Source organism: Dipodomys spectabilis, unplaced genomic scaffold (assembly GCF_019054845.1).
Source record: "Dipodomys spectabilis isolate Male_0828 unplaced genomic scaffold, ASM1905484v1 ptg000504l, whole genome shotgun sequence".
NCBI classification, from domain to species: Eukaryota; Metazoa; Chordata; class Mammalia; order Rodentia; family Heteromyidae; genus Dipodomys; species Dipodomys spectabilis.
This window is the reverse complement of record NW_024871181.1, coordinates 10,787-28,241: the sequence shown is the minus strand read 5'-3', so window position 1 is coordinate 28,241 and position 17,455 is coordinate 10,787. Positions and strand designations below refer to the sequence as shown.

General features: G+C 53.0%; 1 protein-coding gene across 1 annotated transcript; it reads left to right on the top strand.

The window, feature by feature from the left end:
- Nucleotides 1-6,322: 6,322 nt before the first annotated feature.
- On the top strand, nucleotides 6,323-15,800 carry LOC122099100 (proprotein convertase subtilisin/kexin type 9-like). Its single transcript, XM_042669664.1, has 9 exons — nucleotides 6,323-6,481; nucleotides 6,688-6,826; nucleotides 9,038-9,234; nucleotides 9,861-10,044; nucleotides 10,399-10,572; nucleotides 10,831-10,979; nucleotides 11,843-12,011; nucleotides 13,523-13,707; nucleotides 15,600-15,800. Exons 1-9 carry the CDS (start codon nucleotides 6,323-6,325, stop codon nucleotides 15,798-15,800), a joined length of 1,557 nt encoding a protein of 518 aa, XP_042525598.1.
- The last annotated feature ends 1,655 nt before the right edge of the window (nucleotides 15,801-17,455 follow it).

Here is a 17,455-nt window from a genome sequence, read left to right as displayed (position 1 = left end):
GACTGAAACCGGATGCTCCAGGCCTGCGGGTGTGTGGGGAAGGGGGTGGGCTCCACTAGTATTTAATCAGATGGGACTGTCCTGGGTTCCAGGTGCATAGCCCTCAGCACCTAGGTCTCTTTCCCCCGACTTGGAGACACTGGGCTGCAGGTGGGCCCCACACCGTGAGCCTGACAGCCCGGCTGCCCTGCGTGGCCCTGTGCTTGTCCCTTCACGGGTCCTGGATCTGGGCGTCAGTGCCAGCTGCCATCTCTCTTCCTGCCGGATGGGCACTGACGGCTCTGGGAGGCTGCGGTGGCTGCTGCGGGCCCTGCCGCTGGTCCTGCTGCTGCTGCTGAGCCCTGCGAGGTCGAGAGCCCACGAGCAGCTGGACAGAGACAGGGAGAGCTTGGGGCTCACCCCACCATTGGAGAACCAGCATGAGCCCACACCCATCATATACCGGAGCTCTGAGGTGCGGGGAAGGGGGGGTAGTGAGGAGCTGTGTGGATGTCATTTCTTTTCTGTCCTCAGTTTCCCCAGTGTAAGGGAAAATCTAAAGCGAAGATACCAGAGAGCCTTTTCTTCATTTGGACACTTGCTTAGTGTGGTGCGGGAACCGTAGGCACCAGATGGGGAGATAGGTTAGCAGAATCTGCCAGAACTGGCAGCAGTGCATGGCTGCGCCTGGAGGCAGAGGGTCGGGGGAGCGGTGGGGTGGGGCTAGGGCTTGTAGTGCACTCAGACCGCCTGCCTGAGGTCTGGCTGCGGTCGCATGGTGGCCGGGGTGGGCGCCAGCAGCAGGCATGGTGTAAGCAGGTACTGGTGATGTGTCTGGCTGCTCAGAGGGGATGAAGGGGGGAAGGAGACTGGTTGATCACAGCTTGCAAGGCCCCAGAGAGATGGTTGTCACAGTCAGGCAGCTGCTGTCTCTTCCTAGCCACACCTGACCTGCTCGGCCTCTGGGATGGAGTGGAGAGACCCAAGGGGCCTGTGCTGGGCCACAGGCTGCCAGGCCCTTGATCTGCTTCAGAGCACTTTTTGCCTTAATCCCTGGGTCTTTTTCCACCTTTCCAGGGATCTTGTGGGGCTGTGGTGCGGATAATAAGCCATGAGCTCAGCGTGGTGCACTCCAGTCATCCCAGTGTTAGGAAGGCTGAGGCAGGACAACTGTGAGTTTGAGGCCAGCCTGGCTTCAAAGCGAGACTGTGTCTCAAAAAATTAATTAAAATACGTAGATAGATCATAAAGAGGGCATTTCCAGTCATCACTACGCATCTTCTGTCGCCCCCCCCCCCCCATATCTATTGTACAAGGCTGAGTGTCCTATCCTAAGAGGTGCAGGAGCAGAGGCTGGACAGCCACCGGGACCAGGTAGCAGAGGGTGTTCATCCCTGGTGGGAGTTTGTTCCAGGAAGTTCCTCAGGTCCACATGTTCATCGCATGAGCATTCTGGTGGAGTCAAATTTAGAGTGCATGTGTGAAATGTGTTGGGATTGGAACTGGGGGCATCGTCCTTGCTAGGCAGGCATCCACCACTTGAGCATCCCTCCAGCCCCTTAGTGCTCTCAATGTCTTATTAGCACACATGAGTTGTCTAAAGGGGTTTCATTGTGGTACTTACATACATGCATACAATGTGCTTGGATCCAATCTACTGCCTCTATCTTGTTCTGGCTATTTTTCCTTTAAGGTCAATGGAGCTGGGATGGTAGGTGCCCACTACCATGTTTACCTATTGGCTGAGATGGGGCCCATTAGGAGCTGTTGGACTGGGACAGGGTAGAGCAGGTACCATATGGACGGTACACAGCAGTCCCTTCACTCATAGAGAGGCCACACTGGCCCAGAATGAAGACTTCTTTGTGTTTTACAAGTAGAAAATCATTTTCAACCTATCCTTCCATTACAGTAATGAGAAACCACGGCCCACAAAGCCTCTTCTCTCCCTGTGGAAGCGGCCTTGCTCTGATTCCCTGGACTTGGTGTGATGTGGGTAGTGCAGTCTCTGGAATACAGAGACTCTGAGGCACAGGATGGTTAAGTGGCTTGCTCTTGGCCAATAACTGTTGGGCGTGGTAGGGCTCAGATCCATATTTTCCTGGCTCTGAAGTGTGTGAGGCTTCTTGGGCTGCTTCTGGTGGGGAGAAATGGAGATGTGTTAGACTGGGAAGGAGGTTGGGACACTAGGCTGAGTAGAAGCGATGGCTTTTAGACAAAGCTGCAGGGGTGACCAGATCTGTCTAGGGCTTGGAGAGCACATCTGTGTGTTCCCCCAGGGCCCTGTTGGTGAGGGTGACCTACAGTTTCCCTAGGAAATGGATGCCTTGTTTAGAAGTGTGTGGATCTGTTTGTGGGTGATGTCACTGTGTGTGTTGTGGGGAGGTTTAAGCCTCACCGAGTCAGCTGGCATCTGTAGTCTCTCTATGCCCTGGATCTCTTTGGCTCTAAGTTGATCTTTAGACAGGGACGAGGTCTTTCTTTTGATGTCCTCATGCTCCTTTTCCTCCCTTGGGGCCAGATTGACTGGAAGGTGCCCAACACCTACCTGGTAGTGTTCACAGAATCTGAGAGACAGAAGATGGAGAGTATTGTCCAATACCTTCAGAGCAAAGCTGCCAGGCGGGGCTTCATGTTCGAAGTGCTGCACGTCTTCAAAGACCTCTTTCCTGGCATCCTGATGAAATCTGACAAAGTGAGCGCACTGGATATGGTGAGTCCCTGCTCAGGCATGCACTTCCCTCTGCTGGGGAAAGGCCTGCACTCACCCTCTGGTGGACACTCAGGAGACTGCAGACACTTATTGAGTACTGGTGCATCTCTAGTTCAGTGATGCAGGTGATGCCAGCCTCCTCAGGCAGCTTCTTTGTTAACCTGGCCAATTACCCTAATAGTACTTTGTCCATTCACCCTCATCAAAGCAGGAGGGATCTCAGTGCAGAGGGACCACATGGCCTCAGAGGGTAGAGCTGGACCCCCAGCTTCTGGCTCACCTGGCCATTGTCTTTGTGTTGGTGCATTGCAGCCTGTGCCCGCAGCTAAGGTGAGAGAAAGGTCAGGGAGAGCCCAGGAGGGTGTGCAAGTGGGGTATGCTCCAGAGCATGGAGAGGGATGAACACACACACACACACACACACACACACACACACACACACTCACACTATGCCCTCAATTCCTGCTGGTGTCTCTACCCTCTCCCATATCCCCCACCTTCCGCATCGGCTCAGCACCCAGTTGCCACCATTAGGGTTCATAACACTGTGGTCTAAAGAAGGAAATACAGAGGAAGGGAGTGACACCCAGGATGGCCAGTGCTGACATCCTGATGTGCACATGGAGTCCAGGCCCAAGGGACTTCCCGCACTGTCCAGCCTGCCTAGAACTGGCACTGCCTGGCTCCCTGATGAGATGTGGAAGCTGAATCCCTCCTGCCACTCACGTGGGCTCAGCTACCACTTGTGGGGGCACTGGTCCCAGCTTCCTCCACTCCCAAGCTTAGGAGAGCAGTGAGGACCCTGGTTTGTCTTCAGGTCAATGGGAGGGGGACTGTGGGTGGCCATGCTGGGGGCACTGGTGGGATCAGGTGAGGCAAGTGCTGGGTGCTGCTGGCTAAGTGACTCATGAAATTGAGATCCTGTGTCCTTGGCATCCGCAGGTCCTGAGTCTGAGGCGGGTGAAGTTCATCGAGGAGGATTCCTTTGCCTTTGCACAGAGCCTCCTGTGGACCCCGCATCTGATTTTCCGTCACCGGAACCACATTCAGAGCATCCTGTGGAACCTGCGGCGGATTTCTCCTGAGTGGAACCAGTCTCATAGCTTCAACCACAGCAGTAAGACCACAGCTGCCATGGCCCACATCTCCTCCCTGTCCTGGCACCTGGCCCCCTGCCTGTTTTCTCTCTGTCCTCTCCTCACCCCCTTGGGACTGCGCCCCCTGCTGGTACTCAGTGCACAAGATTCTTATTGTACCTGAATTTTGTAAAATTTGGGGCCTTGAACTCAGGGCCTGGGTGATGTCCCTTCATTTTTTTTCAGCTCAAAAGTAGTGCTCTACCACGTGAGTCACACCTCTACTTCCAACTTTTTGGTGGTTAATTAGAGATAACAACCTCACAGACTTTTCTGTAGGGTAGGTTTTGCACTGCCACCCTCAGATCTCAGCTTCCTGAGTAGCTAGGATTACAGGCCTGAGCCACTGGTGCCTGAATAACCACCTTCATAATTCCTTCTCTCATCTTCTCTCCTGCAGGCCACTCTTGCCAGAGGAGGAGGCTGGATTGACTGTGACTTACAGTCTCTAATCTCTATAGCTTTCAGTCCTCAAAATAAGACCAGATCTCCAGAGCTTCCCCCATCTAGTCTCTGGTCTCCCCCGGCCTCCAAGCCTCTCTGCCCACATTTCCTTCGGCCTGTGCAGAGAGAGGCAGAGGAGGAGACCAGGAAAATAACTGTATGGGGGGTGGGTGTGGCGTCCCAGTGACATTGAGCTGGGGAAGGCAGTAAGGGCACCTGCTTGGGAGAGGATCAGAGGTTCTGACTGGACCCTTCAGTGTTAGACAAGCCTGACACAGATGCTTGGAAACGACTTTGCTAGATAATTGGAGATGGAGTCTAGAGGATTTCTCTGCCCAGGCTGGCTTCACACCTTTAATGTCCTAGATCTCACCTTCCCAAATAGATAAGAGGCTTGAGACACTGATGCTCAACTTTATTCATTTTTTTCCTCCTTTACCGTCTTTGAGTGTACACTCAGGGCCTCCTGTTTGGGAGACAGGTCCTTACCAGTTGAGCCATTTACATAGTAGTTATTTTCAGATAAGTTCTCATGTTTAGGCGAGAAATATGAGACTTATGCCACAATCCTCCTTGGTTTGGTTGCTGAGTAACTGCTAGCTATCGGTTGAGATGAGGTCTTGTGAACTGTTTGCCTGGGGTGGCCTTGTACCTTGATGCACTGGTCTCTGACTCACAGATAGCAGGTATTATTGATGTGAGCCACTATGCCGAGCCTTCCCTTCCTTCTTGTGTGAGTCCACTTTGAATTGAATTTAGCACCAGTGGTTCATCTTGGATGATCTTTGACTGGAAAGACCTCTTATCCAGATAAGGTCTGGTGGTGGTACTGGAATTGGAATCCAGGGCCTCACATTTATGAGGTTACCACTGAGCTAACACCTCTAGCCTCGAGATAGGTCTAAAAGGATCTGTTCTGGGCCACTAGTGACCACCACTCCTGCAGGTTTGAAGTAGACAGTCTGTTTCCTATCCCGTAGGGATGCCCATGATGACCTTGTCACTCCCTGGAGGAGTGGGACACAGGGCTACAATCTTCTAGAGTCTTCTCAAGGGCTTGGCTAGAAGAGGCCATTTAGAAGCTGTTGGGCTGGGACAGGATAGGGGAAGTACCATATGGTCAGCTATAATGTAGGATGGGAGTATCAGTGCTGTCCTTCATTAATAGAGAGACCAAGAGCACAGGTGACCAGCCTGCTTGTTATTCTCAAACCTAAACCTTGTAAGAGAATGGAGATTAGAGGAGGAGGTTCTGTGGAGATGGGTAGAACTTGGTGTGAGGTGGCTCTAAATCATGGAAAGCCAGCAACCAGCAGAAAAAAGAGGACAAGGTCATGGAAGCTTGTTATTCAGAAGCTTCAGAGGGAGTGTGGCATGGCTGATCATTTTATCTTGAATTTCTGGTTTCACTAACTGTAGTTGGAGTTGGTCACAAGGACAACCATAGAGCTTGTGCTGCTGTAATCCTGCCTCAAGAGAACCAGTAGTAAGAGCAGGTCACTGAGGCCCTGCCTCCTGGGCTGATCCCAGCCAATGACAGAGCTCAAGGTGGAGCTGGGCCATTTGAGTTGATAACAAGACCCAGGCAGCATGCTATTGGGGAGTTTCCTGATTCTCTCGAATTGGCCACCTACATGGTTTTGGACAGTTTCCTATCTCTTTTTTTATTGTGAAAGTACTGTACAGAGGGGTTACAATTACATGGGCAAGATAATGAGTACATTTCTTATCAAGCATTATAGCCTCCTCCTTTGTTTCCCCTTCCCATGCCTTCCCATACTTCCCCCATCCCATCCCCCACCCAATCCTCCCCATCCCATCCAAGTTATAAAGTTCCTTTTGAACATAACGACTTGTACATCTCTTGTCTCACTGGCCTGGTCAGTAAAATATTCCCAATAGGAGGTAGTGGGAGGACTTTTCGAAGATTAAGTTCATGTACAGTCCTTGAAACAGTGTGCATAATTGGTAAGCAGAGCATGCCATCATTGATACACATGACCACCTGTAACATCATCTTTCCGGTTCTCCTTTTCCTCATCTCGCACAAATGTCACTGTGGGAAGAGAGGGACAACCCCGTGGAGGTGTATCTCTTGGGCACTAGCATCCAGCCTAATCACATGGAAATTAAGGGCAGGATCAACATCTCTAACTTTGAGAGAGTGCCTGAGGAGGAGTGGCAGAGCACCAGTGCGCCCAGGACACAGGTGAGACATCCTTCCCCAGCCCATCCCAGAGGAAGATGAGGACCCCAGACCTGGAGCATCATGGCCACCCTCCCCAGCCATCACCGTCCATCCCCAGTCCTCAGTTGTAGGCAGGGAGGGTGGGCATTGCAGTCCATCCGGGGTCTGTTGGGAAATCATGGGGTAGATGGCTTTCTCATCTGGTCCTTGTGTTGGTGGAGCAGGAGGACAATTGTGAAAGCCATGGCACCCACCTGGCAGCCCTGGTCAGCGGCCAGAATGTTGGCGTGGCCAAGGACATCAAGATACACAGCCTGCGTGTGCTCAACTGCCAAGGGAAGGGCACCGTCAGCGGCATCGTCATGGGTGAGTGGCAGCTCCCATTCTGTTGTCTTTCCATCTGGCCATGGGGGCAGGGGCTTCAGCCAGGGAGGAGCAATGTCTCCAGACCCAAGAGGGCATGGTAGCCTCTGCCACAGAGTACCAGTAGTGGAGCGGCAGAACCTTCAAAGTTGCCAGTGCTGGGCTCAAGGGAGCAGAGACCCAGCCCAAGTGAACCCCTGTTCCATGCTCCTTCTCCATTCCATGTGCTCTGTGCTTTCAGAATTCTGTGTCATTTGTCATGTGGGCTTAGATCTCCACAGACCCAGGAGACAGAAAGAAAGCCAGTTTCCCCTCCAAGCATTGTGGGGCTCATTTCTCTTAGTTTGCCTCCTTATGTCACCTTGGCTGAGCAGACTTGTTGGAGGAACCCGCAACCCCTTGTCCAGACTGTCCCAGGTTTCTTCATCCACTGCATGGAGAGGAGAGTTGGGGCCCGGGCCTGAGAGGTCCTGCTGAGAGCCAGGCCTGTCGTGGCCATGGACAGGGAACAAGGAGGGAGCTCTGCTCAGAGCTGCGGTGGCCAAAGGTTGAGCCAAGGGCTCTGGACGCCACACCTGGGGCTGGCAGGTGACATCCATTAACAGTTAGTGAAGCCAGCTAGAGAGGGCGACTTGTCCAGGCTCACAGAGAAGAAACTGGCTCACAGAGAAGATACTGGGTGGAGGCTGACTGACCTTCCCCAAGAGCCCAGGTCCCTGGTCGATGCTCAACTGCATGGAGTCCAGATTTACACACTGCCCCAAATCTTATTCACAGAGGCTCCAGCTTTGTGTTCCATTGCAGGCAGGGATCAAGAGACCCTGGCTCATCACAGTGACCCCTGTGCCTGCCTCATGCCTCTGCTGATTGACCTTGGCCTTGACCTTTGATTCCCAAAGGTGATGAGTGGAGGGAAGGCTTTGATGCTGGGCCTGGCCCAGGGAAGAGCAGCCCTCTTTGGAGTCTCAGTCATGGCATCACCTGGCCAGAGCAGGGCTCACACAGAGGAGCTGTCACCTCCACCGCAATCAGCAGTTCCTCTGTGCACAGTGACTGGAATGAGGTGTGACTGAGCACAGAGCTTTGCACACTGCAGCGGTCTAATAACTACAGCTGTGACTGCACTGGCCACCCCCACTGCCATGCCCCTCCCCCTCCCTCCTCAGCGGCTGTCCTCTAGGCACGTGGCAGTAAGATTCCAACTCCTCCCTTGGCCACAGAGGCCCAGATCCAGGAGTGGTTGAGGGGTCAGTGTAGGGACACTAGTGTGTTGCCAGGAGCTAAGCATATAGGGTTGTTTGCTGCAGGTGCCTGCCCTAGGCAGGTTTAGACCCCAGGACTCCAGGTCATGCTGGATGGCCAGAGGCAGATCATAGTTGTGAGGGAGCCCCATTTCCCTAGGATGGCAGCCAGTTGCCCTTGGAACCCTGGAGACCTCCAGAGTACCTGTGCCTGTTTTATAATGGGGTTGACAGCTGGCAGCAGGCAGCCAGGACAGGCTCAGGTTCCTGTGGGTGGGATGCTCTAAGAGACACTGGAGCCAGGCCTAGAGTGTGGTGAGTGATCGTGAAGTCTGCCTTCGTTCTCAGAACACCAAGCTTCCACTTCAAGACCTGTGTCCTGGAAAAGTGTACGGACAGGTTATTTTGAGCATCTTGTAAACAAGTCATCTAGAGAGGCGAGCAGGGGAAGACCTTGGACTGGTCAGTTTGCAGCTGCAGTCATGATTAATGACTCCCATGTGTACACATGGGAAATGTGTGTGTGTGTTCGTGTGTGTGTGTGTTCGTGTGTGTGTGTGTGTGTGTGTGTGTGTTTGTGTGTGTGTGTGTGGTCAAGATCTGAGGACTGACTCTTGCCATCTGGTGGTTGAGCCTCCAATCTGCAGGCCAGGCCAGGCAGGCTAGAAATGCCTGCAGTCTTGAGTCAGAAGGTTGTGGGCAGGCAGAATTCCTACTTCCTTTGAGCCATCATGTGATTGAGCCATCATAGCGAGCAAGGCTCAATACCTTAACAGAAGTCATTAAAACAAAAAGAATAATGGATATAGATGTTAGCCATGTAATGTGTGTGTGTGTGTGAACTAAGATGCATTTCATACAACACAGGATCATCGAGTTGTCAATAATGAGCATCACTGCTGTTTTGGAGGGAAGGGGTTGGAGGAAGGAAGTATGTCCCCTCCAGACAGTCATCTTGGCTTTGTTCTGTCAGGCTTGGAGTTTCTTTGGAAACAGCTGGTCTCCAATCCCTCCAAGCGCATGGTAGTGCTGCTGCCAATGGTGAGTGGGTACAGTCAGAGCATCAACGATGCCTGCAAGCGCCTGGCAAGGGCTGGAGCAGTGCTGGTGGCCGCTGCGGGCAACTTTCAGAGCAATGCCTGTGCCTACTCTCCAGCATCGTCTCCTGAGGTAGGTGCCAGCAGGACTTCCTGCTCATGTCCTGCCTTGCAGGTTGTCAGAGGCCCAGCCTCCACCCCCAGTGTGACAAGGGTTGGGGCTAGTCCTGCCCTTCCTTTAAACCACATCCCTACATTAACCCCGCCCCCCGCATGGAATCCTCCACCTGTGTCATGCCTCCCCTCCTGATTGACATTTGCAGAGCCCCTGCCTTGTGTGGGGCTTGTCTGGCAATACCAGGAGGAGGACACCTGCCCACTTCCCAGATTTCTGGGCCCTGAAATGTGGGGAAGCTGCTTCACTCTCCCTCTTCCCCTGAGACTGGCCCAACAGGGCTACAGAGATGCTGAACTTAAAACCACCTGTACCCAGCCTGGCTGATTAGGGGTTGCTCCACAGCACTCTGCCTTCTTGATGACAACATTATATGTTTAGTATTTGTCTCCCTATTATGTACATTAAGCATGGGGAGCACTGTCTATATCCTGTGGAAATCCCGGAACAGGATAGGGTATCAGCTGTGCTCATGAGCCAGATTTTCCTCTGAAGGGGACATGTGCATGGGGCTTAAACAGGTAGTATAGGAGTCGATCAGTCTGCCTCTGAAGCCTCTTCCTCAGCTCTTTGCCACATTCCAGGTCATCACTGTTGGAGCTGTCAATTTCCTGGACCAGCCTTTCACCCAGGGACCTCTGGGGACCAACTATGGATCCTGTGTGGACATCTTTGCTCCTGGGAAAAGCATTGTCAGTGCTGACAAAGACTGTACCATTTGTTATGTAAGAAAGAGTGGGACCGCGCAGGCCGCTGCCCATGTGGCTGGTGAGTCACCAATCCACTGTCCTGACCACCAGGATTCTAGCGACCCCTTTGGCCAGATCCTCCATATACCAGGCTCTGCGCAGGAGGACCAAATGGGCAGACCTGATGGTGATGGTGCACTTTGCATCGCGGGGGTTTGGAGGGTAAACAGGAGCTCACCTGGTGAACAAAATCGCCAGTACCAAGGCCTGGAGGTAATAGGACAAGCTTTCACTAAGCAAGGCATTGCAGGTGGCTTAATTTTGGGAAGAGCACATGATGTGTGCATGTGTGTGCATTTGTGTCCTAAAAGGAGTTCCCAGCTAGGTCAGAGGCCAGCCCATCACCTTGTCTGACCTCTCCCTTCCCCATCAGGCATTGCAGCCCTGATGCTCACTGCCCAGCCAAACCTCACTGTGGCTGAGCTGAAGCAGAGGCTGCTCCACTACGCTATCAGCAATGCTATCGATGACACCTGGTTCCCAGTAGAACAGCGAGTCAAGACCCCCAACCTGGTGGCTGCACTGCCCCCAAGCACCCAGGAAACAGGTGAGCAGGGCAGGTGGGTAGGCAGAGGCCAACTTGGGGTGTGAGAGGCCCATGAGATGGTGACAGGCCCCAACCTGGTTGACAGAAGGACTGTCCTCCTCAGATAGGACTCCAGGCTCCACGGCATTGTTGTAACTCTATAGTTTTACCTCAAAGTTTCATGTGGTGTCTTAGTTTCTCTCCCTCACCTCGGGTTGAAGCTTTTTCTGCCGTCTTCTGGTGTTCCCCAAGAGCCTCCTTATCCTGTCCTTGTTGCAGGTGGACAGCTGTTCTGCAGGACTGTGTGGTCAGAATCCAGGGGCCTCAGGCTGACACACGCTGCTGAGGCTCACTGTGACCCGGAGGAGGAGCTGCTGGGCTGCTCCAGTTTCTCCCAGAGTGGGAAGCGGCAGGGCGAGCGTGTGAGGGTGAGCTGCACACTCTGTGTGTCCAGTCCTCTGTCCTCTGGATTCCAATACCTGTCTCGACTTCAAAGGCCTGGGCAGGGCCAGGTGCTCCTGGGGGACTCAGGACAGACAGCCCCCTCATGGGCACAGGAGGGAAAGGACAGCGGTGGCTTCGGCTCTCTGCCTTGCCTAAAGCCATCTCTGTGCTGGGTGTTTTTTTCTCATGCCTGTTGTTCTAATGACTCAGGAGGCTTAGATCTGAGGATCGTGGTTCAAAAGCCAGCCCAGTCAGGAAATGTCATGTGGTTCTTACCTCCAATTATGTGTGAAGGGGAGTTGCAGCTCTGCTGGTAGAGTGCCAGGCTTGCATAATAAAGCTGAGGGACAGCACCTAGGCCCTGAGTTCAAGTCCCAGTACTGACACACCCCTTCCTTCTCCTTGCCAACCAAGAACATCCACAACCAGGACCCTCAGGTTGGGATGACAGAGGCTCTGTGAGCTGAGAACTTCAAAGGTGCAGAAGCAGCTGATGGAGTTCCCAGACCCTAGGTGGCCCTGGGAAGGGTAGGGGGCCATGAAGGCGAGGTGGGTGAACATTTCTGTGCAGAAGTCAATGTTAGGGAGGTTTCTCAGGAGAGGCCTGGTGCGTCAGGGAGCCCACAGGCCCTGCGCTGCGGTCTCAGGTCACCTTGTCTCCACTTGGAAGCCATTGTCAGTGTTGGGAAGATTCATCTGAGCTGCACATGGCAGCAGAGACTGCCTGGGCCCAACCAGTGCTGAGGATTCAGGGACCAGAACTTGCAGACTGGGTCCCTCTCAGACCAGATTCCCCAGTCCCCAAACCTCTTCACAACAAGTTCCTATTCTTCTCTTGGACTCTCAGATCCTAGGAAACAGACGTGTTTGCCTGGCATTTGGAGATAGTCAGGTTTCTGCGGTGGCCAGATGCTGCCTGCTCCCCCGAGCCAACTGCAGCGTCCACACAGCTCCTCCAGCCTTGGTGGGGCTGAAGACCTACACCCACTGCCCGGATCCTGACCAAGTCCTCACAGGTAGGGGCTGGTCCCGCCAGGGTGAGTCAGAGGCTCTACCTCCTGCTGGTCAGAAGCCTTGTCCCACACTTGGTCCCCATGAGTGTGAGCAGCAGATTTAGGAGCCTCAGGATTCATAGCTAAGCCATATGTGCAACTTGCATGCCATGTGGCCTTGGTTAGGTTCACCTCTCTCTCTGTTTACCTCTCTCTTCCTCCCCTGCCTCAGTGGTAGCGATGAGAGGGATGGCAGATGGGCTCCGGCTTGGGCACTGGGAGCTGTTTACCAGCTGTGTGGTGGGGAGCCATAGTTCAGGCCTGTCAGAAGTGGGGCACAGCTCAGGTTGATTCCAACTGCCACTCAGTAGCTGGCAAGTTCCTTCTCAGCCCTGTGCCCTAGTGTCCTCATCGTGAATGCTCAGCTCTAATCCTGGGACAGTATGCTTTCTGGTGGCCACGGTTATCAGCTATCACTCTGAAGTCCTTTCTTTGGGCTAAGGACCTTCTGTCAAATCTTGCCCAGGAAAGTGTCTGGACGTCGTGGGTGAGGGCTGGACTTAGGAGCTGGGCACTGTGGATCTTGGGCTACAGCCATGCTCAGAAGGTGCTTGGGACCAGGTGGGGCTTAAGGGGCTCTAGGAATTATTTTGAGTCACTAGGTCAGGAGCTGGCCTTGGACAGCTAAGCACAGGGGAGTCTAAAGGCTCTGGAATAGTAAGGGTCAGGTGGGGTTAAAAGCTGGCTGGATTAGGATTCACAGCAGTCAGATGAACCAAGTGGCTAGAGCCTTGTCCAGGACAAGAGCTCCATGTGGCTGCTGGCCTGGCAGGAAGCCTGGCCTTTGGCAAAGGTGGCAGAGCCTCAGGCACTCACTGGGTAGCCCATGCCAAGTTCCATTTGCAGGTAAAGTGGCTGAATTCATTTCTTAAAGCCACGCAGCCGGGCGAGGGGCTCTGGTCCTGGCTACCATAACCCTAATGTGGGCAGAGCCCGGGTCCTGCATGGGCAGTACGGGGACTTCCCAGGCATTTCCTGCTTCAGCTAAGCAAGAACTCTGTGAGTCGATGCTATTGCTCTGGCTGTTTTAGCAAATAGGGAAACTGAGCCTTGATGAATTCCATCAAGCCATCCACAATTTTACAGCCAGGTGCCCCTGATTTCCAAGCCCACAGATCCAAGCTCAGGCTGATCTTCTAGCTGGTAATGGATGAGGAGGGGACCTGAGGTGGGAGGGGGGTTGTGGTGAGAGGTAGCTGAACATTTCTGGCCTGGGGATCCTGTCCCAGGGCTCCCCTTCTTTGGTGTAGAGGAGACCATGTGACTCCCAGGAACCTATGGCTCAGAGCAGTTGAGCTGCTCTCCCAAGGTCCTACAAGTCAGAGCTAAGCCAAAAGTCCTGCTGCTCAGGCAATGTCTCTTCTACTCAGAGCTGCTCCTGGGTTTCCCTGGGTTTGGATCTAAAAATAAAGTACGTGATTGAGGGAAAGCGTGTCCGGCATCCCAGTGTGTGAGCTGGCCCTCTTCTGTTCCAGGCTGCAGCTCCCATTGGGAGGTGGAGAATCTTGGTGTCTTCCCACATACCACACCTAAGAGAGGTACTAATCTGCCCAGACGGTGTGCGGGACACAAGGAGGCCAGTGTCCATGCTTCCTGCTGCCATGCTCCGGGCCTGCAGTGTACAACGAAGAAGTACAGGCCTTTAAGCCCCTTGGAGAAGGTGAAGGGTTGAGATTGTGGGAGGTGGGGTGGAGATGGCTGGGGCTGTATCCTCTTGGGGTGGTCAGTGCACAGTGGAGGATCTATGCACCTGTGCTGTGTGTATGTGTGTGTGAGTGTTGTGGCTTGATTTTGTTTCTGTCCAGATTGGTAAGGTTTGCTCTCCAGGTGCTCTGTCCCACTTTAAGGATAGCACACATAAACAGGGCATAAAGAAATGCAGTGCTGGGCTGAGAATGTGGCTCAGTGGTAGAGTGCTTGCCTCGCACACACGAAGCTCTGGTTTCAATTTTCTCAGTACAAAGTAAACAGAAAAAGCCAAAAGTGGTGCTATGGCTCAAGTGGTAGAGTCTTGAGGAAAAGAAGCTCAAGGACAGTGCCCAGGCCCTAAATTCAAGCCCCAGGATTGGCAGAGAGAGAGAAAGAGAGAGAGAGAGACACACAGACACACAGACACACAGACACAGAGACAAAGAGAGAGAGAGAGAGGGACAGAGACAGAGAGAGACAGAGAGACAGAGACAGAGACAGAGACACAGAGACAGAGGGAAACAGAAAACAGAGAGAGACAGAGAGACAGAGAAACAAGAAAAGCATTGCTGAGTCTCAAAACAGTAATGTAATGCTGTGCTTGTTATACCTGCTACTTTTAAGGAAGAAGTAGGATCTCAGTTTGAGACCCACCTGGACAAAAAGTAAAGAAATAATGTCTAAACAATTAAGCTGCGTATGCTGGTACAATTGGACTAGCAGCTTGCGCTCTCTCTCTCTCTCTCTCTCTCTCTCTCTGTCTCTCTCTCTCTCTCTCTCCCCCTGTCTTTCTGTCTCCCTGTCTCTCTGTTGCTCTGTCTGTCTCTCTGTCTCTGTCTCTCTGTCTCTCTCTCTCTTGCTCTCTGTAAGTAGCATAAATAGGAGGATTGCAAAGAACTATAGAAAAAAAGGGCCAGAGCTGTGACTCAAGTGCTAGAGAACCTGCTTAGCAACCCAGTAGTCTGTTCTCATACCTGTATGTCGAGCTACTCAGGGAGCCGAGATCTGAGGATTGGGGTTCAAAGCCTGCCAAGGCAGGAAAGTCTAAGAAACTCTTACCTCCAATTAACAGCCTCAAGAAGCCAGAAGTGGAGCTGTGGCTTAAGTCTAGATTTCTAACCCCAGGATTGGTGCTCTCTCTCTGTCTCTCTCTGTCTCTCTCTGTGTCTCTCTGTCTCTGTCTCTTTCTCTCTCTCGCTCCCTCTCACTGTCTCTCTTTCTCTCTCTCTCTTTCTCTCTCTCTCTCTTACACACACACACACACACACACACACACAAACACACACACCCACATTAACACCTGTGCACTTAACCCACCGAGTGGGAGTTGTTCAGGGCTGGAATGGCTGAGCAACCATGGAAGGTTGGAGGAGAAGGAAGATCCCTGAAGGGAGGGCAGGTCACACTTGGCCTCTTGGAGTCTGAGAGCTAGCCTCTAGAGGCCATGGCAGGAGGAGTTTGGGACCTGAGGGTGGTGGCTCTGGTCTGGGATGAGCTGCAACAAGGAGTGGAGGGCTGTTGCAAGGTCTTGTGGAGCTGATGGGGGGATGGAGTTGCCATCACTGGGTGGGGAAGGCTGTGGGAGGGGTGGCTTGTAGGGAAGTGGGAAGTGGGAGGGGCTTTGGTTTGTTAAGATGTCTGTCTGGACCCCAGTGTCCTGGTAGGCTGGAGCTGAAGCACCCTGAGGGAGTGGTGGGCAGCGTTGGACACAGCCCCTTTGGGGTGTGAGCGGCAGAACCAAGCCAGGTGTTCACAGTTTGGTCCCCACTGAGGGTTGCTGGGAGGGACAGTGTAGCAGCTGGCTTAGAGACCTGACCATGCATGCAGGACCTGGCCTTACTTGTCCTCTCTGGACTCTGGCAGGTCACCGTGAGCTGTGATGCAGGCTGGACCCTGACCAGCTGCAATGCCCATCCTGAGAACTCAGTCACCCTGGGAGCTTTCCCTGTGGACAACACATGTGTGGCGAAGCACCAGGATCCTGACGAAACAGGAAGGACCAGTGAGGAGTTTGTAATAGTCATCGCCATCTGCTGCCGCATCCAGTCTTCAGGACAAGCATAGAGTGGATGGAAAGACCTCAACCTGCCAGATGGTGCTGACCAGGGCAGGACTGGGGTGGAGACTCTTGCCCTGAGAGAACTTGTTCTCACCTGAGTGCCCTTCCCTGCCAGAGTTACAGAAAGGGCTCCCATTAGGAGCAAGGACGGGTGGTTTGACAGCAAGCGTGGTTCCTGGCAGACTTATGAGCAAAGTCACCTTTCATGTGCATTTGCCTCCAGGAGTTGATAACAGTCTGCAGGAGGCACTTGGATTGAGAGGAGCCAGTGTTAGCAGGAACAAATGAGGGGGACTGGTGCTGGGGACCCCTCATGGTCTTCTCACTTTGTAGAAACTCCTTAGGAATTACTGATTGAGAGAGCCAGCCCAGCTAGGACAAGCGTGTCTCAGGTGACCATAGGGCCATGCCTCAATTTCTCCTTGCTGTCCTTGCTGTACTCCACCTCCAGCTATGTCTCCGACTGGGAGCACCTGCAGTAGAGGCTGACAGATCATATCCCCATCCCTACTTCTCCTGACCCCTGTTCTGCCCTACACTATATGCACTGGTTACCCATACTTTATGGAGCAAGATACAGGGCCAGAGAGGGGAGGGCCTGCAGGCATACAGTGGGAAGGGAGGTGATATAAAGGGAGGTGGCAGGTTGGGCACCTTATTTCTGCGGGGAGCAGGGTGTGAAGGCAGCCAGAGCCTACTTGCTCTAGGGCTTGTCCCTGGGGGCATGGGCCTTCTCCTGTGGTGGTCTCACTCCTGGGGTCTGGGGGAATATGTGAGGGTGCAGGGGGCCTGTGTAAGGATCAGCCGCCCACATGTGAATAAATATCAGAATGAACTAACACTTGTCTATCCTTTGGGTCTCTGTTGGCTTTGTGTGTCAGTTCTGGGGCTTGAACTCAGGGCCTGAGCACTGTTCCTGAGCCTTTCTTTTACTCAAGGCTCGTACTCTACCCCTTGAGCCACAGCTCTAGTTCCAGCTAGTTGAGTAAAGATATGAGTCTCACAGACCTTCCTGCCTGGGCTGGAACTGAGATCCTCAGATCTCAGCCTCTTGAGTAGCTAGGCTTAGAAGCATGAGCCATTGGCACCCTGTTTTCTGTTGCCCTTTTATAGCAAATCAATTTTCTGACCTGTTTTGCTTTTGTGACTTGATATTTACTCTAGGTTTTGTAAACATTTTTATTTTTAGTTGTATTTGAGTGACAAGGAGAATGCTTGGCTCCGCTGGGACTGGCAGGCAGACCAGGAACTCCCTCTGGTGCTCATCTTACAGGAGCACAGTGAATGTCGATATGTAGCCAGCTCAAGACCTACACACAATTGTGGTGCCTCTTCCTAGCCCAAGTTCCCAACCCTTTTCCCATGCCAGGCCCCATCAAGAGCACTGGGCCTAGCACAGGGAATGGTCATGGCACTGCTGCTCACAAACCTGCAGATGCTTCTGAGTCAGGGTACCTGCATGATTACGGTTCTTGACTTGAACCAAGCTTGGCATGTGACTAGCTTTCCAACCATCATGCTGGCATGAAGTTACTCTTGGTGCCACACTGCAGCACAAGTCCCCTGCCAATGGTGGGATGGTATCTGCCAGGTCCACAAGATCCCAGAGAAGAACAAGGACTAATCATGATAAACCTAACTTCCTGGATGTCTTCTATTT